Source organism: Puma concolor, chromosome C1 (genome assembly GCF_028749965.1).
Source record: "Puma concolor isolate L17-30 chromosome C1, mPumCon1.1.hap2, whole genome shotgun sequence".
Taxonomy (NCBI): domain Eukaryota; kingdom Metazoa; phylum Chordata; class Mammalia; order Carnivora; family Felidae; genus Puma; species Puma concolor.
In genome coordinates this window covers 28,400,715-28,428,538 of record NC_141674.1, presented here as the reverse complement: position 1 = coordinate 28,428,538, position 27,824 = coordinate 28,400,715, and the positions used below count along the sequence as shown (strand labels likewise).

Genomic DNA, 27,824 nt, shown 5'->3' with positions numbered 1-27,824 from the left:
AGCTTGGTGCCATTTTTAATAACATCATAACCATTTATTAGTGTCGTCAGATAATTAGTCTTCTCGCTAGCTCATAGATAGCGTGGTAAAGGCTTGGCAATATTATTACTTTCTTATTAGGGATCTGAACGTAGACGTAAAAGTGATGAATGCCTGCCTTTGCAAGAATCTGACCCCCGAGGCCCATTTGGAGGCCCCAGGTGGAGCCTCTGACCAGCAAGACTTCAGTCCTCCTCTGACACTCTGCTCACCTCTGTCCCATGCCACACGGCCTTCCAGGGAGCCAGGGTTATGGGGGAAGATGGCATGTGCGGGGTGCGACCCCCTCCTGCTGACATGCTCCCCTCCCCCAGCCCTGCCCTCTCCCCCAGGGCCAGCAACAGACAGGATAGGACAGAGCCTGATTTCTCCATCCATCACCCCAGCTCTCCCAGACCGTCGCTCTCTCCAGTTTCACTGCCCGCTATCTGTCATTTCCTCTTTCTTGAAGGTCTTCTGCTCCCGTCTATGCCTTAAATTGCTCCCGGGTGTTTTAACGACTCTGGAATCCGAGAGAGGTGACTTCAGATTCCGAGTCTAGCACATATTCAACGTCTCTGGCCTCCGTTTCCACATCTGTAAAATGGGAATAAAAAAAAAAAAAAAAAAAAAAGCCTTTTCTCCCCGAGTCTGTAGGAGGATTTAATGAGATACAGCCCAAAGTTGCTTAGCAGAGTGCCCGGCGCTCCGTAAATGGGGCAGCAGCTGGGAGCTGTCCTGCTCGTCAGCGTTCCTACGGGGACAGGCCTGCTGTCTAAAGTGTGCACATGGAAGAACATGATGGTGGTGGCAGGGGCCTGCCCCTCAGCTGTGGTCATCCTGGTGGGCCACAGTGATCCCGGATCTGATAGCCTCTGGATCCAAATAGCCTCAGGAAACTGACTCACACCGATTAGACTCACGCGGAACTGAGGCCCACACGAAGGCATCAGCCCCTTACTTCACTTGGGGCATTGGCCTTTCCTGCCATCCAGAGCTTCTGTCCCGGCACCCGGTGTCCAGGATCGTGCTGGAGAGTGGAAACAGAGCTCTCAGAGTGTGGAGAGTCTGAATCCGAGAAGAGAGGCTGCTGCTGGAGAAGGGGGCAAGAGACGAGTCTTGAAGAGTCTTGAGTGCTAAACGGAGGGATTTGATTTCCATCCTGAGAGCTACAGGGCACGGCTGGAAGAGGTAGAGTGAGGGGGTCACGTGAGATTGGTACTGGAGGCCGTGACTGCGACCTGGGTGAAGGCAAGCATGGAAAAGGAGGGAGGTGGGTGGCACAGGATGGAGATGAGGAGGTAGCATCGAGAAGATTGGCGGATGGTTGGGTGAAGGAGGTGAGGGACAGGGAGGAGTTCTGCACCAGGACGGGGTGTGAATTTCTAGCTGGGAAGGTGGCAATGTCTTCCCTAAGTGAGGAGCCTCTTGGCAAAATAGAGGACTGCGGGAGGTACAGAGATCATTCTGGGGTTGGGGTCCCAGCAGGTGGCTGGCCAGATGGCTGGGCCCTCAGAGGACAGAACAAGGCGGGAGGCTAAGTTTTGGGGGTCATCAGCACAGCCTCGGGGGGTGAGGGGGAACCTCAGGAGACAGTCAGAGGCGGGACCGCTGGGCAGAGGAGAGATGGCAACCTGGGCAGGACCTAAACAGCATGGAAGTGTAAGGAGAGAGGAAAAGGAGGACTCTATAAGACCCCGGAGCTGGGGCGCCCGGGCGGCTCAGTCGGTTAAGCGTCCGACTTCGGCTCAGGTCATGACCTCGCGGTTTGTGGGTTCGAGCCCCGCATCGGGCTCTGTGCCGACAGCTCGGAGCCTGGAGCCTGCTTCGGATTCTGTGTCTCCCTCTCTCTCTGCCCCTCCCTTGCTTGCGCTCTGTCTCTCTGTCTCCCCAAAACAAATAAATATTTATAAAAAAAAAAAAAAAAAAAAAAAAAGATGCCCGAGCTGCCAGAGAGGAAGAAGGAGAACCAGGGGAGCACGGGTGGCAGGGGCCAAAGGCAGAGAGGCTGCTGGAAAAGCATGGACACACTGAGATCTCCTGAGGGTGCACGGTCAGCCCTCCGCGTGGGCTTCCTGCACGCTTCTGGCCTGACTTCCTGCAAACTCTTCTCAGAGACCCAGAAATCCTGTCCTGGCTGCCTTTCTCAGCCCTGGAATCGGAGGGGATGGGTGGGGCAGAGAAGAAGCAGAGCCTGGCCTTGAGGGAACGCGTAAATGCCCTCCAGGCCACAGGGAGCCGTCGGTTCTCTTCTCTCTAAGTCCTTCCGTCTCCCTACAGCAGATAAGGAGATTTCCCCGGCTCACGGATGGGGCTGGACCAAGATGGGGGATAGAACCAGATGGAGACAAGGAGCAGTCATGGGTAGCCCCGGCCTGTCGTCTCTGCCCTCGTGAAAGAAATAGCACTGCCCGGACAGCCCCTGTGCCCCCCTGTAGTGCTGAGTGCAGAGCGAAGAGGAGGGCATAGCCGCAAGTGCCCATTTCCCCCGCCCGACCTTTCTTCCAGACAGCGAGTGCCTGATGAACTGCTCTGGGCTGCTGCCCGAGCGCCTGGCATGGGCTGGGCACACAGAGCAGGTGCCGGCGAATGAGCACGCGGACTTGCACGCCTCCCCCAGAGACGTGGCTGTGGCGTCATAACCACTGAGCTTCCCATCCTGTGCAAGCGGACGGTCAGGCGTCAAGCAAGGCTGTGACCCCATCACCCGCTTTGTCCCCTGCTTTCCAGCCAATAACCCGGATTTTAGTTCTGGCTTACGTGCTTTAGTGTCAGAAGGGGCCCCGGGCCCCTGTTCGTGTGGCCAGGAAAGGCTCTGCCACACCGCCTCCTTCAGGCTGGCCAGCGCAAGGCATGCTGGGAGCTCACCTGAGGCAGGTGGAATCCTGGATGGGACAGGGCAGTTGAGGGCAGGGGATTTCCTGATAGAGTGCCAAGGTGGACTCTTGTCAGGGCGGCCGGGTTGCCCAGAGCAATGACTGAAGACTTCTGGGGCAGCTCGGGATCTGCCTGAGAACGAGCAGGGAAACAGGCGAGGGACGCAGAAAGGACCCGGACCACAGTGATATTCAACCGAAGGACTCTTAGCTGCCAGGACTCAGCCAGCAGAGAGCAACCTGGGAAAGACCTGGAAAAGAGCCTGGCAGGAGGTCAGTGTCCAGACAGCCAGAAGCAAGAGTGGTCAAGGCACAGGTGGCCAGGGTGAGGGGGGACTGGAAGGAAACAAAAGTCAGAGGGAGCGATAGGGACATACTTGACCCCCTACTGAGGGCCACCTGCTCCTTCCTTCATTCCACAAAACCTTATGGAACACGGTCTCAGCCTGGCTGCTGGAGAGCACAGCCTGAGACGGAGGCTTAGATGCCACTGCTTAGTTCAGGGCTGGGGGGCCAGGGAGAGAGCGAGGGGCAGAAGTGGAGTGGGAGCAGGACAGGCCATACGAGGGCTCCGCACTGAGCCGGTCAGCGCTCAGTGTGCCCAGTCTCCGAGTCGGCACCCTGGGAAGGCCTTGCCAGGGGTGTCTCAGGGTGAAGGGAGAAGGGGGAACAGGTTTATCCCCAGGCTCCGGACTTCCATGCATTTCCGGGTCTGGCACAGCAGGCGTGGGAACCAGTCAGGCCCCTGCAGCAGCATCCACAGCGGGATGGTCCTGAGTGAGCCTGAGGGTCAGGAAGAGATACTGAGGAAGAGCTATCCAGGGCATGGGTGGGGTACCTACCTGGGGCGGGGGGGGGGGGGGGGGGTGGCGCACTGAGGATGCCAGCCTCTCCACCCTTGGGGTCGTGCAGGGCATGGGGAAGGGGGCTTCTCTTAGAGGGGGGAATGCAGGTGTGGTTCATCCCCCACAGTGTGCCACAAAGTGGGGAACACCTACTGAGTCGTCCTAAAAGACAGACGCAGGACAGCCTTTGGTGGGAGGTGGGAATCGGGCCCTTCTCGCAGGCCCGGGAAAGGCACAGACTTCATTTCTCACTGTCAGGCGCCCAGCAGCTCCGGAGGGCTGTGTGTGAAGCATGGGTCCGTGACCCCTCAGTCATGTCTACATGGCACCCGTCCCCATCTCTTTAGATATATCTGAGTTTTCCCAGGCTATTAGTGGCCACAGTGCTGATGAAGTCCCGGGCAATGACTAGGGAGGGATGCGAAACTAAAGATAGTCACTAGGACCTACCTGAGGACGGCCATGAGGACAGGTGAGGGCTTTCAACGAATAGGCCAGAAGTAAGGGGCCCATCAAGGACCGGGGTCCAGGGAGCAGAGTCCTAACTCTGGAAAAAGACAGGCAAGGGAGCAGGGTCCGGGCCGACTGGCATGGGTCGTGTGGCTTCAGGGACAATGGGGGTACTGATTAGGGAAACTGAGGCCAGAGCTCTGCCCGTTAGGCTGGGGTAAGGGTTGGTCAGGACCCTTGGGGGGTACTTCATTGCTCCATCTTACCAAAGAACTTTCCTGAGCTTCTTAGTGCCAGGCTTTGTGCTAATGTGGGGGATACATCAGTTCAGTCCCTGCCCTCCTGGAGATTATGTACCTGCAGATGAGCGAGGTGTTAAACGGTGACTCACAAATAAGAATTTAGTTGTGCCAAGGGCACCGGGGAGCCTCATGGGAGGCTATGGGAACGCATCACTGGGACCTAGCAGCATGTGGAGGGAGAGGGGCTCACTGCCCCCAATTCGTCGGGCTTTGCAGGGCAGGGCCTGTCTGGGCTGATGCCACCTTCGGGGCCCTGTGAGGTGGGGGGAGAGGAACCGGTGGTTGGAGACGGAGCTCCAGCAGTGTCCGTCCTGGGGTGCCTGTGGCTCTGAAACAGGGAAGACCCGCCCTTCCTTCCTGAAGGAGACAGAGATAGCAGTTCTCCCGGGCCAGGGAGAGACATAGGCCTCGTTTCCCACGGGCAGGAGGTGAGGCCGCCACAGGCTCAGGAAGCCTGCATGTGAATTACAGGTGTAGTGGTTGACCCATCCATCGACACTCAAGAATCTGCCAGCACCGTTTGCCCTCTATTCCGATTTTGGGTTGTTGAGGCTGTTCGTTGTCAGGCTCCTGTCCGGGGCTGTTCCAGGAGCAGTGTTTTCTTCAGCTTGGAATTTGGGAGCCGTCAGCAGATGCTACGGACATGCTTGCTGGGTGTCTCTCCTCTACATCCACAATCATTTGGCCCCACGACCTCAGCCATGCGCGGGCTTTGAGCCAGGCGCTGTGCTAGGCGTGGGGCGTAGTGTGGTGCGAGGACAGAGGCTCAAGCCCTGCTCCCATGAGCTTATATGGTCCAGGAGGGGAGAAATCACCCAGTCCCTCTAAAACCCAACTGTGCTCAGTGCTAGGAGCAAAAAAAAAAAGCCCACCTGATGCCATGAGAGGAGTCACCAGGGAGACCTGAGGTCATGTGAGGATTTTGTGGATGTGATATTGGAGTTGAGGTCTGAAGAAGTAGACTTCAGCAAGACAGAGAGCTTGTGGAGAAAGAAGTTCCAGGTAGAAAAACGCACAGGTGCAAAGGTCCTGGGGTGAGAGAGAGCATGCATGGGGGAGGGGGGGGTTGAAAGAAGCCAGTAGAAAGCGAACGAGGGGACATGAGGTAAGGAAAGGCCGGAGAGGCAGGGAGGACCAGGTCCACGCTTTCCAACTCAGTAGCCACCAGCTACTGGGGTTATTTAAATTTAAACTTAAGTTAATTAAAATCCATTTTTAAAATTATTTAATTCAAAATTAATTAAATACAAGTATAAATTCAGTTCCTCAGTTACACAAGCCACGTGGTGTGGCTTAGTGGTTACCATATTGGACGATGTAAATGTAGAACTTTCCCACTGTTGCAGAAGATTCTCTTGGACAGAAAGTTGTCTTAGGCCACGAAAGGCTTAAGGAACCCCTGATAAGAATTTTTTTTATCCTAAGGGCCAGAGGGGAGTCTTGACCTACGTTAAGTAGGATTGGGAGTGGGGAAATTCTAGATGGAGAAACATCACTTTGAGAAAAGAATGGAAGGTGAATTCTATGGATACCACGCACATGGGCGGGGAGCCAACAGACCCAGCCCTGGGGGAAAGTCCTGCATGCGTAGCAGGAGCGAGACTGGTGTTCTTGGGTGGCTGTGGAAGCATCTGGAGGGAAGTGGAGGTGAATCTGCAGGTTCCTGCAGCCATAGGATTGAGAAGCCCCCACCAGCCGATGTGATGCGTATCCTGGGGAGACCCAATGAAAGCCGCGTATGGTCAGGAGCCAGAGTCAAGTTCTTGTCTCTGGGAATGGAACCCGCATTCGGGACAGGGCAGGGTGGGCCCAGCCATAGCGGAATGCTCATCTGAATGGGGAGGTGGAAGGAGCTCCGTGCATCCTGCCCAGGATCTAAGTGGCAGGTGTAGGAGTGACCCAGGGCTGTCACAGCAAATGACCACAATAGAAATTTGTTCTGAGTTCTGGAAGCCAGAAATCGGAAGTCAAGGTGTTGGTGGAATTGGTCCCTTTTTGTTTTAGTTTTTAAAAAATGTTTATTATTTTTGAGAGGGAGAGAGAGAGAGAGAGAGAGAGAGAGAGACAGAGTGCGAGCAGGGGAGGGGCAGAGAGAGAAGGAGACGCAGAATCTGAAGCAGGCTCCAGGCTTTGAGCTGTCAGCACGGAGTCCGATGCAGGGTTCAGACCCACAAACCACGAGATCATGACCTGAGTCAGAGTCGGACACTTAACCGACTGAGCCACCCAGGCGCCCCGGGATTGGTCCCTTTTGAGGGAGAATGTGTCCCACGCCTCCCCACTGGCTTCCGGTGTGGCCGGCCATCCTTGGCATTCCTTGGCTGGAAGCTGTATCACCCCGGTCTCTGCCTGCATTGTCACGGGGCCTCCTCTGTGTGTCCCTGTGTGTCCTCTCCTCCTCTTATAAGGACACCAGGCATTGGATTTAGAGCTCACCCTAACCCGGTATTGACTTCACCTTAACTTGATTCCTTCTGCAAAGACCCTGTTTTCGGAGCTTCCAGGTCGGTGAACGGGTGGAGATATGGGGCGCATGGTGAGAGAGAGAGAGGACGTGGGAGCTTCGTGCCCCTTCCCGCTTACCTTGCCCTGTGCCTCTCTTCCATTCAGCTGTTCCTGAGTTCTGTGTTTTTCTAATGGCTGGTGACCTAAGCAGATGAACCACTTTGCATTCCTGCCAACAGTCTGGCGGGGGGGGGGGGGGGGATTCACTTGCTTTACATCCTCATCAGCACTTGTATCATCAATATTTTTTTCTGGCTATTCTGATAGGTAAGCAGTGGTATTATGAGAGTTTTACACCACTTGGGGAGTGTTGCTGGGGACATCTGAACTACTGTGATGCGGAGTCTGGATAAACACAGGCTCCTGCCAGGAGCCATTTCCTAATTAGCGCCCCCAGTGCCACATGCTCGGGAATGGCTGTTAGGCACACTGATGAATTTAGGGGCACCCAGCAGGAGCCAGAAACAGATCTCTGGGGAAGTGAGAGTATGTCCTTTCTTTGCACAGCCCCAGACACTCTCCCAGCAATTTATCTGATGCCGTTTAATATCAGTGGCAGTAATAAAACACTATTTTAGTGGGGGGGCGGGCGGGCGGGGGGGAAGAGCCTATCTCCAAGTAAGGTCACACTGCCAGGTACTAGGGACAAGGACCTGAACGTATTTGGAGGGCGCGCGCAATTCAACCCCCTACGCGTGACTTGCATGGTAGTGTGGTAAAGCATTGGGGTTTGAGGTCATGGTGAACGGGGTCCAGGTACTGGCTCAGCCATTCACCCGCTTGGAAGGCAGCTATGCTCTCTACTGTACTGGAAACACCACCTGTCACTCAGACCAGTAGAGCTCGAAGCAATCTCCTAGCCTGATTGAGCCATAGTACCCTCATCTGGAATGTGGTAATAACATTTACCGCCAGAGGAGGCTGCTGGGGGGGTCATATATGGCAGTAAAGTATATGTAGCATGCTTTGCCATGATTGGTGTATAGGAATCATCCATGAATGACCGTGGTCATTACTGTTTTAACTGGGCAGGTCACAGTCTGAGTAACAAGACATCCTGGGGGATCCCAACCAAGAGGCTGAGCACAGAGGTGGGGAATCTGATGGAGACCATACCTGGGAACGCGAGGAGGCAGGTGGAACCAGAATACCGGACACATGGAGCAAGCTGGGGCTCGGGGGGCAGATCCTTCCCTGGGGAGGACCCCTGGCTTAAGAGAAGGCTGATCAGCAATAAGTTGCCAGAGGTGGGACCACGGTCACAAGTCTGTTCCCGGAGCCGGGTTCCCCTGGTTTCACTTTCTGGTACGAGGCGAGTATCCAAGCAGCAGCCAAGAGGGCGGGATGCTAAGGGCCAGACTGTGGAGCTGTAGCTGGGTAAGTGGTTCTTGCCTTCGGTTCTGGTTGTTGGACACACGGTGGAGCAAATGGCGACAAGTGGCCGCGCACAAGTATGGCGTAGAGTAGGAGAGGCTGGAGCCAGGTGCGTCCTGACAGATTCTTGGTAAGGGAGAGCTGCTTATGGGGATGACGTAATGCCCAGGAAGGGTTGTCCGGCCCGTTTTAGAGGTATAGGAAAGGTATGGAAAGGTCCTCAGGCAGATGGGACCAACAGATCACCCGAAAGACCAATGAGCGTGCTGGACAAGTCAGGTTTGGTTTGGCCAAGGGCATGATTGCTGTGAATATGAGGGCAAGGCCCTTGGACCTTCTTGCAGCCTCAGTTTCCCTCCATAAGAAATAGAGGTTGGAATCGAGGTTTCTGAAGGTCTCTCATCTAGCTCCGACAGCCCACGATTTTACCAACCATCCTCAAAGAAAACTGGCATGAGTGGGAAGAGCCTGCCAAGATTGGGCCTTTCGTTCTGAGTAATGAGCTGAAACAGCAGAGGCTTGACATCTGTTCCCCTCTTTCAAGGGAAGCTGGACAAAATAATGCCTTTTAGCAGCGAAATCGTAACCAACGGTGAAATGTAGTGTTTCCGGCCGCAACACCAGCTTTCCTGAAGCCCCAAGGGAGAACACACATCAAAACCCCCTTGAGGAAGGACAGGTTGACCAGCTGACTCTCTGCCGTAAGCACAGAATGCCGTGGACGCCCGCCTCCCAGCATGCGAGAGCCGGAGGACCGGAGGCTGGTGGGAAGATCCTGAAGGTTCCGTGATCCCCAGTCACTAGCCCTTTCATCCAACTTGCCATCAAAGCCAAAGGAAGACTGGCACCATCGACTTTGAGGTTCTTGCCAGGAACCCACTCCAAGCCTCAGAGGCCATTCCCAGAGGCCAGCTCCAGATGAGCAGTGACGATGATGTTGGAGTCAGAGCAGGGCCCCTCAAAGCAATGTGCTTTGAAGGGTTGGGGCCAGGGGAAGCCAAGTTCTAGAATCAGAAGCCCACTACACTCCTGTCATGCCAACATTATACAGGATCCTAGAACGAGCACCGAAAGGAACCTTCCAGCATGCCCCACCCTGGCCGCCACCCCTTTGAGTCCCAGCAGCATCCGCCAGCAGGGGCTCACTTGACAGGAAGCTCCGTAAGAGCGGGAGCTGGGACTCCGGCTCAGCCTTGCATCCCAGACCGGAGCGTAGTAGGTCTTGAGAAGACACATATTATTCACTCTGCACCTTCCCTGATAGTTCTCTCCTTTTGTCGCATTCCTTTGTACACACCCTGAACTGACAGGGCTCCAGGGAGCCACTCAGCATTTCATCTTCCTCTGCCTTCCAAGCTAGGCAAGTTCCGACTCACGCGTTCAGACATTTACAAAAGGAAGGTCCCAGTATGAAACGTCCTTTGTATTAGGCTCCTCCTCCCTGTCTGTCCCAGGTTCCAAGGTTCGCTGAACCCTTGGGCTCCCAATGTCAATAATCGGCTGAGGGGGCTGCCGCTGAAAGGAAAATCATGGGGGTTGCAACGTCAGGGTTGTGTGTTCGTCAGCGCCCTCCGCCCCCAGCCCGGAGTACCTCCAGAGTCTTTTACGAGCTGGGGTTCTACCCAGATTAGCCTTCCCTTCCTTGAATCTGATTTCAACTTGGTTGTTGGTTCCTGTTCTAGGATTGGTGAAGTCAGAGTTAGTGTTAACAGTTACCATTTAGGAAACAATTTGTATAATGTCCATCTCCCCCACCAGATTGTAAGCCCAGAAACCATGTCTGTTTGGCTGAGCTCTGCATCCCTAGTGCTTGGCGGAGCTCATAAAACGAATGAATGAGCGCATGAATGAATGAATGAATGAATGAATGAAGCTGGGCCACGCCAATGGGTGGCTGCCTAGACACATTGCCTTGGAAAGAGATCTCAGAAGCAGCCACCCCGCCTTTGCAAAAAGGTCTTTAGTACTGGTCTTTAGGACCCGAGCTCCCTCTCTGTTCTGCCCACACCTGAGATAGGGAAGTGATAGCTTGATTCACATTCTGATATGTAAATAGCCACAGGAGCCCTCCCAGAGGAAAACGCTATTAACTAACAAATATTCTAGAGGCTGAGAGGGGGCTTGGGAATGGACAAACAAAGCAGTAAATCAGCTACAGTCCCAACTGCACTTAGGAACTCACTGGTAAATAGGCAGATAAGACAAAAAGTCACATGGCCACACATCCTGCATTCAACCTCAGCAGGTTAGGACCTTACCGTGGGGCAGAGCGAGCTTCATGGGAGTTTAGAATTGGAGGCTATCAGGGAGGGCTTCTTGGAGGAGGTAGCCTGTGCAAAGAAAAATCGTAGGTGGTAAGAGACAGCAGGGAGAGGGCATTCTCAATAGGGCACAATGTGTGCAAATCGGGGAGGTGAAAAAGGGAATGTGGTCATCAGGAAGCAGTTACATGGGGTCTCATGTAGCAGGAGAGCAGTGGGGTGGAGGCTGGAAAGGTGGGAGAATGAGGGATTATAGATTTTTAATCAGGAAAAGCTCAGACCGAAGAGACAGACCTGTAATTATTACCCTCATTAAAATTGTGGTGAGCTAACATTGGCCAACATAGGAACATTCCTAGCCTTCCCCACCCCCTTCCTTTCTTCCTCTGCTTTGCTCTCTTCCCTCCCCTCCCCTGTGGAAGAGGGCTCTGGACTTATCACTCCTTCCAAAGAGGGTATTATTTTTGCCCAACTGGTTTTGGGGGGCTGTTAGGATGTACAGAATATCCAGAACAGAGCGAAGCAGTCAAGATGTGGAGAGGAGAGGAAAACAGATTCAAATAAGGTTGGTTGTGGATTCATGATGTTTGAAAGTCACAGAGAAAGAGCAGGAGCTATTTTTGAAGGTTTGTGGATTGCTGAACTATATTTATTTGACAAAACCCCATTTTGAGAATGAACCCCCATGGGTTACAGCTTTAATAGGGTTCCATTCTCTGCATGTCGATACTGCTGTCCTCTTCCTGGAGGCCAAGAGCTCTTGGAGAACGGGGTCAAGTCTAACTCATCGTGGTCTCCCCAGGATGCTGGGCATGGCCTGGCGCAGGACAAAGGTTAGTAAAAGTTGAAACTGAAGAGTGCGCAAGTGACCCAAGGCACAGACGACGGGCTCCATTCCGCTCCCTTACCCTCCCTCCTCCAGGAAGAGGTGTCTGTCCCCTGCTAGTCTGAGGCTTTGTTCTTACGTCTGTCTGTGCATATCTCTCTCACTGCAGAAGGCAGATCTGGCCGTGGCCCCCCTGACCATCACCCATGTCCGCGAGAAGGCCATCGACTTCTCCAAGCCCTTCATGACACTCGGTGTGAGCATCCTGTATCGAAAACCCAATGGCACCAACCCTAGTGTCTTCTCCTTCCTCAACCCGCTGTCCCCAGACATCTGGATGTACGTGCTGCTCGCCTACCTGGGTGTCAGCTGTGTCCTCTTTGTCATTGCCAGGTAAGGGTAATGCCTTGGCCAGGGCTCTGGCCCAAGGTTGGGATTTTAGGGAGCCAGACTGGTCCCTACATCCTCAGTCCTTCACACAGAAGGCCCACGTTTAAGGCCACTGTGCTGCCTGTCCCTGTGTCCCTTACCGAGGCTCAGATCCCTTTACATCCTTCAAGCAACATTCCATAGCACCCTGGGCGTGACTCCCCCAGGCCTTACTCTAGTCTGTGTCCACGACTGGGAGGCAACTGTTGTATCCCAGGCCCTGGGAGCCGGTTAAGCCATCACCCAGAGCTGCTCACCTGGGCCAGGCACCCAAGTACGACAGACTCAGGTGCACTGGATGGTCCATGGTGGTTGGTGGGAGGAGGTCACTAGGGGGCGGGTTCAGCTTGGTGTTTACTGAGCACCTGGCGTCTGCCAAGCACTGTGCTCTGGAACTTAGACCCATTGTCTTAAGTGATTCTCTCAGTCCGCCATGAAGGGGAGACGTCTGAGGCTCACAGAGGTCCCATGTTTGCCAAGGCCATCCTGGCAATAAGTGACACATCGGGCATTTGAACTCTGGTCACCCGGCACTTTATGTGTGACCCACATCTCTGACCACCTGGACGTTTGTCCTTTGCCCCTGCCCCAAGGTGGCAGCTCCCGGGCCCTGGGCCCTCTGCCCCCTCCTTCCAGACTCCGGCCCCAGCCCCTGCCCTGGTTCCTTTTTCTCTAAATCCTAACGAGGTGCGAAGAGGGGCTTCTCTAGAGAGGCAATTTGAGATCCAAGGACTTGGTGTTTTGGCCTTTTTTTTTCTTCCCCCTCCAGAGTCTTCTTTGAAAGCCTTCCCCCCACCCCGCTCCCTTTCACTCCCTCCTCCCGCACAGAGAGAGACCAAAGGGAAGGATGTGAGGGATGAAATCTGCCTGCCTCGGAAGCCCTGGGCTGCCAGCTGGCCGGTGCCGCCTGCCTGCTCTGCCCAGCCCGCCTGCCACGGAGAGGCCTTTATCACGCCTCTTTCTCTAATGGCCTAACAAGCCTTTGAAAGCAGGAGCCACTCTCCAGAGCTCTTACTATAATTTTAGCAGCTCCAGCCCACTCTCGGCTCCCCACCCCCTGCAAAACAGGGCCAGTTTCTCTGGCGTTCCTTCCGCCCATTCCGTGTGCGGCCAGTCCCCCTCCAGCCCCTGGCCTTTCAGCCTGCTTTTCGCCTCCTGCCTCCCGGCGAAGAAGAAAGGGGCCCCCTTGCCAAGGTTAGGCTGGGGAGACTTTCTGGAAGAGATGGGATTTCTGCAGCTGCTGGAATGACAGGACAGGAGAGGGGCAAGGGACCCGGTCACAGAGCCGCGAACAGGGTCATAGTACAGTTGGCACGTTAGGTAACACACATGTTACACCCTTCCCGTCTGATCCTTAGAAACGTCTAGGGAAGTGGGTATAATTCCCCCCACTTTGCAGAAGTAGCCAACGAGGTTCAGAGCGGCTAAGTCGGTGCCTAAGGTCAGAAAGCTTTTTCTTGCAGAGTTGGGTCCCAGAGCGAGGCCTGTCAGTTTGAAGTCGGGTGGCAAACACAGGTGCCCGTGGGGCTGGACAGGAAGCGAGAGGGAGGGAAGCAGGGAGGGGGAGAGATGGAAGCAGACTGGAGGACGCTCCCCTGGGGAGGACAGCCTCTCTGGGCTCCAGCAGACGGCACTGGGCAGGAATGCGGGGCCAGAAGGGCAGATTTCATGGTTTTTAGAGACACATGTAGATTCTTCAAGGTACAACTCATGACTTCTATAGGTAGCCGCTAACTTGATTTTTTTACAACACTGTCAGGGTCAAGCCCAGCACATCCATAGGCTAGAGGTGGCCCTCTGTCCCCCGTCCCATGTGTCCTGTGTCCTTTAGACCGCTCCACGTTGGCTGCTGGAGAGCTGGACACAGCTGCCCCAGAGGTGGGGTCCGTGAAGTGTGGGCAGGTCCCCAGGCCCACTTCAGGGCCGCTCTGCTGTGTCGCACGACCGTCCGTCTTGTAAAGTGGCCTGGCCTGTGTCTGTCGGGCACCAGGAGTCGAGGCATTAACCAAGGCCTTCTTCCGCCACCACGATGTTCTGCTTTATGCCTGGAGAGGTAGGACAGGAAAGGAGGGAGTGTGCCTTCTCACAGAGGACAGGACTGCCGGCACTCGTCAGCAGAGGGGTGGTAAAAAGCACCTATGAAGTCATTACAGGGAGTTAGGCAGATCTGGAAGAACTGATCTGGAAAGAGGCTGGTAACTTATTCAGTGGAAAATCCAAATTTTAGGGAGTACTATGGTATGATTTTTTGTGTGTTTAAAAAGTATCACAGGTACCGTGTATGTAGGCACACAGGACTGGTGGGGTCTCGTCAGAAATCATCTTTATCTCCCACCCCACCTCCCAGTGTGTTCAGAGGTGAGGCTGTCCTTGCCCTCGGTGAAAGTTCTTTCGGGACCTGCCACTTTTTGGCCCACTTCCAGGTCTCAGAAATCCTAGGTCTCTCTCCAACCACAAACACTGTTTCAATTCAGAAACTAGAAGGTTGAGGGGCGCCTGGGTGGCTCCGTCGGTTAAGTGTCCGACTCTTGGTTTCGACTCAGGTCGTGATCTCGCGGTTGGTTGGTTCGAGCCCTGGGTCGGGCTCCGTGCTGATGGTGTGGAGCCTGCTTGGGGTTTTCTCTCTCTCTCTCCCTCTCTCTCTGCCCTTCTCACTCTCTCTCCCTCAAAAATAAATAAATACAAACTTAAAAAAAAAATCAGAAAGTTGAGTCCAGTATAGTCCTCGACATTTCTAGACATTTCTACATTCGTTCACAAATCAGACTTCTCCCCTCACCTGCACCTGGGCTCGCCTGGGCAGTGCCTCCTCTGTCGGCCTGCTCCCCCGCTCAGCACCCAGCCCTGCAACAGCCCAGGCCCCGTGGCTTCTCCCTGTTACGGTCCTGTCACCCGTCTCGGATAGGACCCAAGGTGGAGCCGGGCCCATCTGGTCCAGGGAAGCCCTGTTGGCCCAGGGTCCTTACACCTGGCTGTGTCTGGGCACGCAGGCCAATGCCATGCAGCAGGGACTTGCCCTCCTGCGTGCATCCATGAGGCACACCTCAGCCACACACACATGGACCCGGGCGGTGGTCCACCTTGTTACAGAGCCGCCTGCTGGGCTCCCCCGGCAGTCCCGTGGGAACCCCTCTCCCCAGACTTCACGGGGAGATCTGAGGACCGCTGAATGCGTGGCTCTCCAGAGGTCTCTTCCCCAGAACCTTCCCACAGCAGCCTCCGCCTCCACTCGCCTCGGGCTTCATTCTCTTCCTTCTGGATTTCTAGAGCCCCTAGCCAGTTTGTGGCCACTGCCTTTGAATATCCCCGTCTTGGTTGGAAGCCTCCCTTTAAAATTTCACGCGGGTAGGATCTTCCCACCTTGTGAGGACAAAATTCTTCTCACGCGAGCTTTGGCGATCAATGTATAATTCATTAAAGCTTTTAAAGAGGGGGCTGGAAAAGTCACAACAGCATGCTTAAAGCGTATCGTACATTAAAAAACAAAACAAAATTCCCCTGGACACGTCTCTCCTTCTGGGTCTCTCGTCTCAGCATTCTACCCCACGCCAGCCACGCCAGCCACGCCAGCCTCTTGGGGACCGTCTCCACGGGCTCTCAGTCTCCCCCCCAGGACTCTAGCCTCCTCCGGCTTTACACTTCCTCAACTGCAACACTTTTGCCATAAACAAAGATCCCTCCAACTGCAACCCTTTTGCGATAAACAAAGATCCCTCCGTAATCAGGACTTCTCTTCCTTAGAAGGCAGTGGGGGGCTTTAAGTAACAATTTTTTTTCCTGTCATACAGGTATTTGTAGATTCAGAGCGAAAAAATCTGAACACTTATGTAACACATTGTTCTCTCCGGGGGTGGGAACCCTCCAGTACTTTTCACTTTTTCACTGTATTCTTCTAGACCGTTTGAATATTTTATGAAGAGCATGTTTTGCTTCTTTTTTTTTTTTTTCCATTTTAAGTATGTAAGTAATTGAAAAGCCGATTCTTGGGGCGCCTGAGTGGCTCAGTCGGTTCCGCGTCCGACTTCGGCTCGGGTCATGATCTCATGGTTCATGGGTTCGAGCCCCGCGTCGGGCTCTGTGCTGACAGCTCAGAGCCTGGAGCCTGTTTCAGATTCTGTGTCTGTCTCCCTCTCTGCCCCTCTCCCACTCACCTCTCTCTCTCAAAACTAAATAAATATTAAAAAATTAAAAATAAATAAGCATTAAAATATTAAAAAAAAGAAAAGCCAATTCTTATTTTTAAAAATTAATATAATCCATATAAGGCAACAGGCTTCCCTGAAATTCCTGCCACCATTCTGACCCCCTCCCCAGAGGGCAACACTGATATTTTTAGACAGGAATCTTTCCAGACTCTTCCAATGGGTTTGTATACACATGTATGTGAAGAGGTGTAGGGCTGTGTCTTTAGGAATCTATTTATATAAATGTGATCATATTGTTCGTATTTTTATCTTTTTTTTTTTTTTTTTTTTTTTTTAACCCAACAGCATGTGTGGAAGGACTCTCCCTGTCGGGACATCTAGACATCCCTCATTCTCTCCCATCAGCCGTGTGACATTGCAGAGTATGGTTCTGACATAGTTTACTTAATCATTTTTCTGTTGAAGGACATTTAGGCTGTTTCCAGTTTTTGCTATTACAAACAATGCTTTGATAAACACCCTCTTTATGCTCGTGTACGGGCGTTTTTTCTAGGCTGGATAACGAGTCGCAGAATTGCTAGGTTGAAGGGCATGTGCACTTCTAATTTTAAGAGATACTGCTGAATTACTTTTTACAGCCAGAAAAGGGCACTAACAATAAAGAACGAGAAGCAAAATGGCCCTGAGTTCCCATTCCCTGCCTCCCCGGCAGAACACTAAGTCGATCGGTGTTAAAGGGGCAGCACGGCCGCGTTTGCTAAGCAAGCAGCCCCCGTGGTGGCACCGACGCCCCTTCCCCCGCTGCCGGCTCCCCACAGCTCCGCCCCAGCGCTCCCCTCTCCCTGCTGCAGGTTCAGCCCTTACGAGTGGTACGATGCGCATCCCTGCAACCCTGGCTCCGAGGTGGTGGAAAACAACTTCACTCTGCTCAACAGCTTCTGGTTCGGCATGGGGTCCTTGATGCAGCAAGGTATGTGGCCTCTCCCCAGGGGCCTCCACTCCAGGAGGGGGTACCTCCTCTCCTGAGTCCGCAGAGCCTGCCCACCTTCCAGGGCAGCCTCAGACCTGCTAAGCTGCCAGCAGGTTGGAGACACCTGGATAGTCAGGTGTGTACCCTTGTCTCGGGTCCCTGGCTGAACTGGCTCAGGGCCTGAGGCGAGAGCAGATAAGCCAGCCCACCCGTGGCGTGCAGGGCTCATCCCTAGCTTCTCCTGCTCTAGCTGCAGTGGACATAACAGCATCCTGCTTCTGGGGGCCAGCCCCACCGATGGCCTCGCCACCTTAGACTCTGGCTGAGCAACGCTGAGCTGAGAATGGGCCAGACTGGAGGCAGGGAGGCAGGGCGGGAGGTCACCGCAGGAATGAAAGCATGAGACCTGAACTGGAGTCGTGGCCGTGGGCGTGGAGCACAAAAATGCACCAAGAGAACTTCAGGATGTCGCAGGGACGGGACTTGGTGACCACCCAGCCCTGGGGAGCCTGGGAACCGGAAGGGTCCTGGCTGAGGTGGGGACATTAGCCTGAGCGCGTCAGGGAAGGTATGCGCGGAAGGATACCGTTTTCTTTCGTGTTCTAGAGTGGGGGGGGCTGGTGTACCGCACCTGTCGCCAGCCTGGTGGCCTCTCCTTTGGCCAGATCAGCAGCTGCTCAGACGTCTCCCAAAGCAGAGTACCTGCACGGGCTGCAAGGAGCGTGGTGCAGACACACCACGGGCTGAAGCGCGCGTGCAAGGAGAGGAGCCCCCAGGCAGGAAACGCTCCCGGGGAGGACCCCACCACCGCCGCCCTGCGAGCCAGCCTTGCTGGCCAGGAGCCACGTGCTCCTTGCTTCTGCCTGTCGAGTCACACATCTAAAGCCTCTTAATTCAGGGAATGAGGTGTTGGGGGGGAGTGTGGAACCAAAATCTCTGCCTATGTTAGGGTCCCACTGTGGGAAGGTGGGTGACAAGGGGGCAAGGAAGGGAAGGAGATCCCAGGGGCAAGAATTCTCTGTTCCTCACTCACCTGTGTGTGCTCGCGAGGCCCACTACAAACCCTGGTCCTCGGTAGACCTCGATCAGCGAATGCCGAATGAATGGTATCATCCCAGCGTGTCCTGAGTGACCGCTACGTGCCAAGCCCTGTGCTGGGCACTAGAATGGAAGAAGAGGAGAGAGAAATCTGCCCCCGGCTCGAACGATCTCCCAGCCACGACAGAGGCCAGTCAGGGGCCCGGGTAGGGGTCCAGCAGGGCCTGGCAGAGTCCAAGGAAACAAGGAAAACAATTCATTCTCCCTCTTGGGGGGGGGGGGCAGCCCTCGCCATAGCTGGGAGCTATCTGATGAGGCTGGGTGTGGCCGGGTGGGGAAGGGAGCCTCAGAGCTCCCAGTGGTCTCCAGAGCTGGGAAGCGACAGGCGGCTTTTGACGGCAGTGTCTCTTTCAGTCCTCACTATTAATGAGTACCCTGAAGCCTCACCTTGCTTCTTTGTCCATCGTTATCTTTTCTCAGTGACAGTTGGGAAAGACCTGGAAAGCCCCTCAATGCAGTAATAGCTTCTCTCCAGCTGCTATTCAAAGCATGGGCCCCTGATGTATTCCCCACGAGGTTTTGATTAGGAGGGAGAAAAATAGTTATGTATTTGAAAAACTCTCCTTTGAGTGATTTCTTTGAGAAAAAAAAAAAATCATCCATATCAAAGCAGACACTTTTCAGATTGCAGGTCCAAACATTCTGGGAAGTTCAGGAGTCACTTGCTATTTAAATCTCTTGAAAGCCGCCTCGTTAATTACTTCAGTTAGAAGGTTTCATCTAAATTGTGCTCGGCACCCAAGGTCAGGGAGGAAGAGTGATCTATTTCGGCAAAAAAGCTTCAAAAAATGTTGATTTTCTCCTCCTGCGAAGCACCACCCAGCAATCCTGTGTTTGTGTACCGCTTGTATTTCCAACACACTTTCTCCTCCAGTTCTATCGCGCTATTTGTGCGAGGCTGGGACAGAGGAAGGACAATTCTCCGTGCTTTGCAGTGTTCCAGAGGGGGAAAGCGTCTGGCATAATCACACAGAGTTAGGAGCATGATTCACTCAGGAACCCAGGGCTTTCTACTCGGAACCTGGGACCCCAGGGGGCTGACAAGCCTGTGAAATGGTGTGCGTGTGCGTGTTGTTCTAGAACAGTGGTTCTTAAATTTTAGCCTGCCCCAGGATCCCCTAGAGGGCTCACCAGACCCAGACTGTGGCACCCCATCCCTCAATGACTGATTCAGTAGGTCCTGGGAAGGGGCCCGGGGACGTGCCCGTCTAACCAGCTCCCGGGTGATGCTGAGGCTGCTGGTCTAGGGACCACACTGAGAACTGCTGCTCAGCTCTTACTGGATTATCAGTGGAGTCTGGGCCCCAGAGGACTTGAGCAGCCCTAGACATTGTCAGGGACCGCCTGCCCTCTCCATTCTCCCAGGGTCGGAACTGATGCCCAAAGCCCTGTCCACGCGCATCATCGGCGGCATCTGGTGGTTCTTCACGCTCATCATCATCTCCTCCTATACGGCCAACCTGGCCGCCTTTCTGACCGTGGAGCGCATGGAATCTCCCATCGACTCTGCTGATGACCTGGCCAAGCAAACCAAAATCGAGTATGGGGCTGTCAAAGACGGGGCCACCATGACCTTCTTCAAGGTGAGACCCTCCCCCTCCCTTGCAGCACCACAAGCTGACCCTCCCATGCCCTTCACTGTCCTTCCCTAACTGCACAGAATCCATGGGCCAGGAACCCCCGGGGGGCTCAGGCCCGGCCTGTTTGAGACCGATTGGTTTCAGGGAGCTTTGATGACGTGGCCACCTGAGTTGGTCCCGGCACAGAGCCTACACGTTGTCACCCCTGGGACAGGCAGGGTAAATGTGCTGTTCTCTTAAATCGTCACAGGTGGGAGGATGAGACTGGAAAAGGGGAAGGAGAAGCGTGGCCCGGACACCCAAACGGGGGCCTGGGCAGTGGGCTCCCTGCGCCTGGCTTAGGGTCTTCATGACCTCCATCTTCCAAGAGGCTGCCCTGCACTTGGAGGTGAGCTCTCCACCGCGGAGAGCGTGGCCGGGGGCACGTCCTCCAAGGAAGGGAGGAGGTTAAAACTGGAACAGGTGTCTATAAACATTTCTTAGTGTATTACACTCTTGGAATGCCGGTGTCCGGATACAACCCCTGCCACCTGCTACGGTCACTGTCCTGAGGGGCATCCAGCCATGGCCTCCCTGCTCCTCCTGTAGGGTGTTGGCTCAGTTCCCCCAGGGTTTCCACCTCCTACCAGAGTAGCTATGGTGGAGGAGACTGACTGACCCTGAGAACCAGCAAATGTTCTTCTGGAAATTAAAGTAAAAACAACAGCGGCCACCGCTGAGAGCTCACAGTGGGCCAGACTAGCGGCTTGGCTTCACTGAATCATCAGAACAAGGCCTGTGAGGTGGGAACCACAACTATTTCCACTTTGCACGTGTGGAAACTGAGGCTCAGAGTGATTAAGCAGGTTGTTCAAGAACTCAGAGCTGATGGACCCAGGTCTGCCTTCCTCCAAAGCCCACGTTCCAGGCCATTTGTTCTTAGACTGGAATATGCATCCAAATCACCTGGAAGGCTTGGGGAAAACCCAGATTCCTGGGCCCCGCCCTTGGAGTTTCTGGTTTTGTAGGTCTAGGGCAGGGCCACGAATGTGCATGTGTAAGGCATTCCCAGGTGCCACTGGTGGTGGTCCAGGGACCACACTTGGAGAACCACTACTCTAAGGGTTTCTCAGAAATGGTTAGGATTCGGGAACTCGGGGACTGTAGGTCTAGGCATCCATCCATTTATTTATTAGTCACTTGCTCTCAATCAGTCTGGAACCCTGGGCCCTGGTTCCCCATCCCCCCAGCTCTTGGGTCCTTCCACGCTAAGCCTCTGAGGGATGAGTTGAGCCTCCAGAGGGGCCTGAGGGAGGAGAGAGGAAGGAAGGAGAGGGCGGGGAGGGAAAGCCTCTACCTCCTGGAACCCCACCAGCACTGGCCCCTACCCTGGCCTCCCCTGTGTCCCTCCTTGAGGGACAGCAGATGTTTAGTGAAGAGGAAAGAGAGGAAAAGGGATCCCCTTGTGAACATCGCTGCTGCCACCAAGAAGTGGCAAATGTGGCCTTCCTGAGAGGTCACTATCATGCATCTGGTGCGAGGAGTATATAAAAGTGTCGCAGGCATGCTGGGGGCTCTCTGGGACCCCGTGTAGGTGTTCATGAGTGTGGGTAGTATGTGAGCATGTGTGTGCCTGCGTGTGTGTATCATAGTATATGGTACACATAAACGTGCATTTAGGCACGTATGGGTGCACACAGGTGCCCGTGTACAAAGTCTGCCTGTGCAGGTCTATGTGCATCTTGGGGCTCGGACATAAGCGTTTGCATAGATCTGTGGGCGTACGGGCGAGCGTATGCGTGCGTGTATTTCTGTGGTCTGGGCATGTGGATGTGTACACAGGTGTATACGCCAGAATGTCTACGTGTGTGTGCATGGAGATTATGTGTGTGCGTGTCTGCTTACATGTCCCCGTGGGTGTGTCTAGACAAATGTGAGCATGGGGGGGTGGACCTCTGTGTCAGCCCATGCGTGTATGTGTGTCATAGCTTGTATGTGTGCATAATGGCCCCTGCACACATGTGTGTCTGTGTGCATGTGTCAGCAAGTGTATGTCATGGTCCGTGCATGTGTGTGTGCCTCATAGCCCCTGCGTGTGTGTGCCTCATAGCCCCTGCATGCATGTGTCTGCATGTGCGTGTGATGGTTCACACATACGTGTGTGTGTATGTGTGTGTGTGTGTGTGTGTGCTGGTGTGAGTGTGCTTGCTCGTGCCAGTCCCCAGGCTGTGGCCCAGCCCTTTGTGCCCAAGCATCTCTCATGCATTACACATGAGCCCATCTCTGAGCAGGGCTCCCGATCAAAGGGAAGCGGCATAAATAAGGCCGGTGCAGGCTCATTGCCGCTGATTGGATGCCCTTGCCTCCCTCCATGCTAAGATGCTCAGATTGGCTGCCAAGAGCCTAGTTCCAGCTCCCCGCCGAGCCTCTGTCCTCAGCATCAAGCAGCACCCCCGGCAGCCTGCTCCGCCCTCACGCACCTTCCCTGCAAACAGTGCAGTGAGGAGGGCGGGGGAGGGACACAGATGCTGTCACCCAGCTGGGATGCTGGGGCACGAGGGCCCATGCTCACAAGGGCCGCCGGCCAGAAACAGCAACTCGCATCTCCTGCGGGACCAACTCCACTTTCCTGCTCTCCTGATCACCAATTAATTCCTCTGGATGTCTGGCTACGTTGCCTCCTGCTTTTTTTTTAATGTTTATTTTTGAAAGAGAGAGAGAGACAGAGTGCAAGACAGGGAGGTGCAGGGAGAGAGGGAGACCCAGAATCCAAAGCAGGCTCCGGGCTCTGAGCCGTCAGCCCAGAGCCCGACGCGGGGCTCGAACCCACGAACCGCGAGATCATGACCGAGCCGAAGTCGGACGCTCAACCGACTGAGCCACCCTGGCGCCCCTACATTGCCTCCTGCTTTAATCCAAGCGCAGCTCTTCCTGCCCAGGCTCCCTTTTCTCTGGCAACAGCAGTGGGAATGCTTTCCAGGCCAAGAGGAGCTTGACCATGGGGACCCTAACCCTGCCTCAGATGATGAGGTAGAAGCCAACACCCACCCAGAAGTTTCCCGGACAAGCTTGCTTCCTCCCCTCTCCCCTGCCCATGAGTGAATATGGCGCTAGGGTCGGATGGGGATCAGCTTCAGGAGTAGACACAGGGAGCCTAGGAGACATTGGCAAGGTCGACGATAATAGTAACATTTATCAAGCACTCACTGGGTGCCGGGCAACATTCCATGCACTTGGCCTGTATCCGTGTGTGTCCTCCTCACAACTCTGGAAGGTAGAGACCATTGTGATCATCTCCCATTCTACCCCTGAGGAAAGCAGGCTCAAAAGTGGCCTGAGTTCACACGGACTTGCCTAAGATCAACAGCTAATGAAATGCAGAGCCGGGATTTGAACCCCTGCGGTCTGGCACCAGGGGCCATGCTCTCTGTCGCTGTGTGCATGCGGCTTCTCCAAGGAGTCAGCCACGGTCTGGGATTCGGTTGGGGAAGAGCAGAGCTGCAGCCAGTGCGTATCCCCAGTCCACACGGTCCCACTGCATCCCGCGTCGTTGTTCAAGCGATACACGTTGAGCGGACGCTGTCGCTGAATTAGAGTTTGGAAAAAAAAAGAGGCAGAAGCCAAGTAGAGCAGGTGCAGGAGACGTGTTAAGGGCAGGAACTGAGCAGGTGGCTCCCTGAACATCCTGGGGTGCAGGGCAGGGGAACTTCGTGTGCTCCTACAGAGCGCCGCCCCCCCCCCCCCCCCCGCCCCGACTGAGAGGAGAGCTCCAGGGAGAGAACCCACTCCTGTCCAAAGGCAGCAGCGGGAAGCAGGAAGTCAGGCTCTGGGGTAGGACGGGACGGGGGGGGGGGGGGGGGGGGGGGGGGGGCGGGGGGGGAGGGGAGGGGGTGCGCCAGAGCCCCGTGCCCACCCTGCAGCCTGGGAGACGGGGCGGCTCAAGGCGCCCCGGCATTCCAAAGGAAATTGCATTTGAAGAGTTGTCGGGGAGCAGCAGACATCACAAACAGCGTCTCCTGTGCTGTCTTCCCTCCGTCTGGGAAGATAAAAATTAATTAGGAGATGAAAAAAGGAAGTCTTTGAAAGCACTGTTTGGCTGTAAAAATATGTAGGCAAAATGTAAAGAAGAACATTGGGGAAGCGTGTTCTTTGGGCAGCTTTGAAAGGAGAAGCCGTAGGAAAACAGCCTCTCCGAGGATTTAGCCCCCTTTGGTGCTGGCGCGAGGCAGGCACATCGCAGAGGGAGGGACTGCGTGTGAGACACAGACGCAAAGGGCAGAGACCAGAGCTGGGGGCCAAGAATTCCAGCTCCCTGGGGCTCTGGCACCGTCAGCCCCTCCCTCTTGTATAGCCCTGCCCTGCTGTAGCAAGGGAGCCTGGAGAGTTCCTGGAGAGGCCTCTGTCCAGCCCCCCACCTTCCAGCCGCTCAGCTGACTCTTCCCTGAGCTGGAAGCCTCACCCTATCTCAGCCTCCAGTTTCTCCTGACCCATCTGCCGGCCTGTCCAGGGTCAGAGTCTTGCCTTCAAGCAGAAGGAGGGTCGGAGGGCCAAAACGCAAGGACCGGGCGAGGTTCGGTGCCGTGCAGCCTGGCCCTGTCCAGTCACATCCGTCTTAAAGTCAGACCGCCCAGGACTTGTTGTCTCTGCTGGGGGACCTTGGGTAAGTCACTACTTCTCTGAGCCTCATTTTGTTCACCTGTATGACGTGGGTACTGATTGCCACCAGACGGCACTCAGCGAGAGGACTCAACGAGCTACCGCACGTACAGTGGTTAGCCCAGTGCTGGAGGCAGAAGCACCCAAGTCGGATGCTCCTCTGGTTGGCTGACCCAGAAGACTGGGAAGCAGGCTGGACACTTTTCTCCTTTTGCCCCGTAGTCCCCAAAGGATTTGGAGAGGGACCAGCCAGCGGACACCTGGTGAATCTCCCTTCCCCTGGGTCTGTGGGCTTTGTGAAGGACCTTGGTGCCTCTCACGGGATGGTCATATGCCTCCGCACAGAGCTAAGAACTCAGAAGGAGCCCCGAGATCCTCCGAATAGGAGAGATCCCGAGAGGGCAGGCAGAGGGGCAGGGACAGGTGCAGGGCTGGGCCAGTGATGAGGGGAAGTGACTGAAAACTACTGTTCCTGAGGACCTCTCTGTGCCTTCGTTTTCTCATCTATGGAACGGGTATGATAATAGTACCCATCTCGCAGAGTTACTGAGATGATTAAGTGGGATAATTCACGTAAACAGCTTAAAACCGGAGCTGACACGGAGTATACATGCCCTAAGTGTTAACTGTGTTTATTGTTTGTTGTTGAAACTGGAGATACGCAGGCCTCTTCAGCCCACAGATGCAGTTTTGGGGGCCATACATCGCTTGCATTTTCTTACGTGAGTTGCCAGCATTTTAAAATTGAGAGCTTTTTGCATTTAAAAAATTCACATTTCCAGCTTCTTGAAAATGTGAAAGATTTGGCATCACTGAGCTGCTCTCTCGCTGAGCACCAGTTGTGGGAGCCAAGAGGCAAGTATCAATCTCTCCAGTGTATCAATTCCACTCAGCATTTCCTACTTGTTTTACAGCGCCCTCCCTGGCCCCCGTCAGCACCGGGCTTTCCTACCCTGCGCTTTGCGTCATTTATTTTCTATAGAAACTCTACATTATAGCAATTATTATCCCCGATTTCCAGATGAGAGAAGTTAGCCTTAAAGAGCAATAATGATGTCATCCACTTGTCCAGCACTTCCTAGGGACCCAGCCCTGTGCTAAGCCAGCCCTCATTTGACAGAGGTGGAAGATGAGGCTCAGATTTGTGACGTCACTTGCCTGTGGTCCCAGAAGGAGCTGGCATTTGAACCCAGGTTGGCATGACACCAGAGTCCATGCAACAGAGCTGACCCCTCCTGCCGCCTCTATCCCCAGCCTGCAGCCCCCGCCTTCCCAGGCAAGCCTCAGGGGGCATGTGCGGACAGCAGGGTGACCGCTAGACTGGAGGGTCCGTGAGTCTGTCCTGGTGAGGTGACATGTAATGGCGGGCAGAAGCAGCAGACTCCGGGAAGCCACCTGGTCCCTGAGGAAATAATCCAGGAGACATGATTAACTGCCAAAGCCTCCACACCCAGGGATAAGCAAGCCAATTAATTTGAGGAAAGGTCTCCTCTCCAACATGGAAAATACCCAAGGTCTCGCATGGAATCACATTGCTTCTGCCTCTCTGCACCTGTTCCCTGGGATTCAGCTCCCTTTGAAATTTATATATATATATATATATATATATATATATATATATATATATACATTTTTCTTGTACAGAAATGTTAAATTCTCAAGATTAAGTATCTTCAGTTGGGGAAAATCAATTTACTTCTTTGAGGAGGCTGGAATTGAAAGTCGTGAGCCTGAAACTTACTTTCTTGCCAATTTTACTGATAAAAAAAGCCTCTCCGTCCTGGCACGTCGCCCTGTATTGGCGGCTCCAAACGATTCCATTAATTGATTTGGGTGACTGGCCCTGAAGCAATGCTTATTAAGGTTCCCACTGGAGCTGGGACAGGCAGGATGACGTGGGAGCCATAGGTGTGCGGGACTCCGTTCCCTGGGGTGGTGATCATAGCTCCGACCTGAGACTCCAGGAGGGGCCCTGGCTATATCCCTCCCTGCCTCAGATGGGCCCTGCTAGAAGAGAGCTTTTCAGAGATGTGCCTTGGAATCACAGAATCCCTGGAAGACAGAAGGAAGGAATTTAAGGGGAGCCAGAGACCATGAGTGGATATGGCTGAGCATCTGAAAACGGGAGCCCCAAAATACAGAAGCACAGTCAGTGGCCATTCTAGGGAGGCAGATTTCAGAACCACCTGTTTAAAGTTTGGAGGTGAGAATTTGTTGACACTGGAACTGGGAGAGCTGAACCTCTTGAAATCAGCATCACAGCCGTCTTCACGCCTTTTTGTCACCTCTCCTCTCAAGAGGCCCTAGCTTCCTGGTGTTCTTACCAGCTCCCTCCCTGTAATCCTTCACCTTTGAGGCTACTGGAGGCCTTCAGCCTCAACACCCCCCCCCCACACACACACAACCCCCAAAAGAAATTTCTGTCTCCATTTATGGTGGAGTGTTACTGGAAAGAACATATGTTTTGATGGCAGAACCCTCCTTCTGCTCGACTTGCTGTGGAAAGAAGGAATAAGGTGTTGGGGGAGGATGCAGGGAGGAGTTTGCAGAATGAGGATGAGTTCTCATCGCTTTCTGAGACAGAAGGAGTGGGGCAGGGCTTCCTGGGTGGTTCGTTGTCAAGTTACTTTTGCCAGCACTTGGGATTTACTGATGGATGACTGGTTTCATGGGAGAGTGGTGGGTAAGATGGGTGAGGTGGAGAAGTGGATGCATGGTTGAGTGATGGATAGATGGATAAAAGAACGGATGGATGGGTGGGTGGATGGGTGGATGGATGGAAGAATGGATGGATGGATGGATGGTTGGTTGGATGGATGGATGGATGGTTGGATGGACGGTTGGTTGGATGGAAGGATGGATGGATGGATGGGTGGTTGGATGGATGGATGGATGGTTGGATGGATGGTTGGTTGGTTGGATGGAAGGATGGTTGGATGGATGGATGGATGGATGGATGGATGGATGGATGGTTGGATGGAAGGATGGTTGGTTGGTTGGATGGAAGAATGGTTGGATGGATGGATGGATGGATGGTTGGATGGATGGTTGGATGGATGGTTGGTTGGATGGAAGGATGGATGGATGGATGGATGGATGGATGGATGGATGGATGGTTGGATGGATGGATGGTTGGATGGATGGTTGGTTGGTTGGATGGAAGGATGGTTGGATGGATGGATGGATGGATGGATGGTTGGATGGATGGTTGGTTGGATGGAAGGATGGTTGGATGGATGGATGAATAGATGGATTCATGCATTAAGAGGTATAAGGGGAGCCCTGAGAGTCTCATCAACACCTGGTTCCCACCTCTGATGGAAGGAGAATTTGGAAGCAGGAGAGACTGAGATGGAAAAGAAGCTGAGGTTCCAGAGCCACTGATGGGATAATAGTACTTAGTTATAATGACCATGAAGACAGAGTATCTGAGGAGCATGTATACTTGGCACTAGGGGTGATTGGACTTGGATGACCTGGTTAGAGGAATCATCGGAACTGATTATCTGA

The 27,824-nt window shown here is 54.1% G+C and overlaps 1 protein-coding gene and 1 long non-coding RNA gene across 2 annotated transcripts in view; one reads left to right on the top strand and one right to left on the bottom strand.

Moving 5' to 3' along the window:
- GRIK3 (glutamate ionotropic receptor kainate type subunit 3) overlaps positions 1-27,824 on the top strand; it is a 229,985-nt gene that overhangs the window by 189,923 nt on the left and 12,238 nt on the right. The window contains exons 11-13 of the mRNA XM_086716491.1: positions 11,627-11,850; positions 16,883-17,001; positions 19,465-19,682. Of these exons, the coding sequence (XP_086572617.1) occupies positions 11,627-11,850; positions 16,883-17,001; positions 19,465-19,682 (561 nt within the window). The remainder of the gene's footprint in view (positions 1-11,626; positions 11,851-16,882; positions 17,002-19,464; positions 19,683-27,824) is intronic.
- LOC147577923 (uncharacterized) lies at positions 22,827-23,986 on the bottom strand. Its single transcript, XR_015254612.1, has 2 exons — positions 23,572-23,986; positions 22,827-23,243 (listed from the first exon to the last, which is right to left on the bottom strand). It is a non-coding gene; the product is annotated as an uncharacterized LOC147577923 (long non-coding RNA).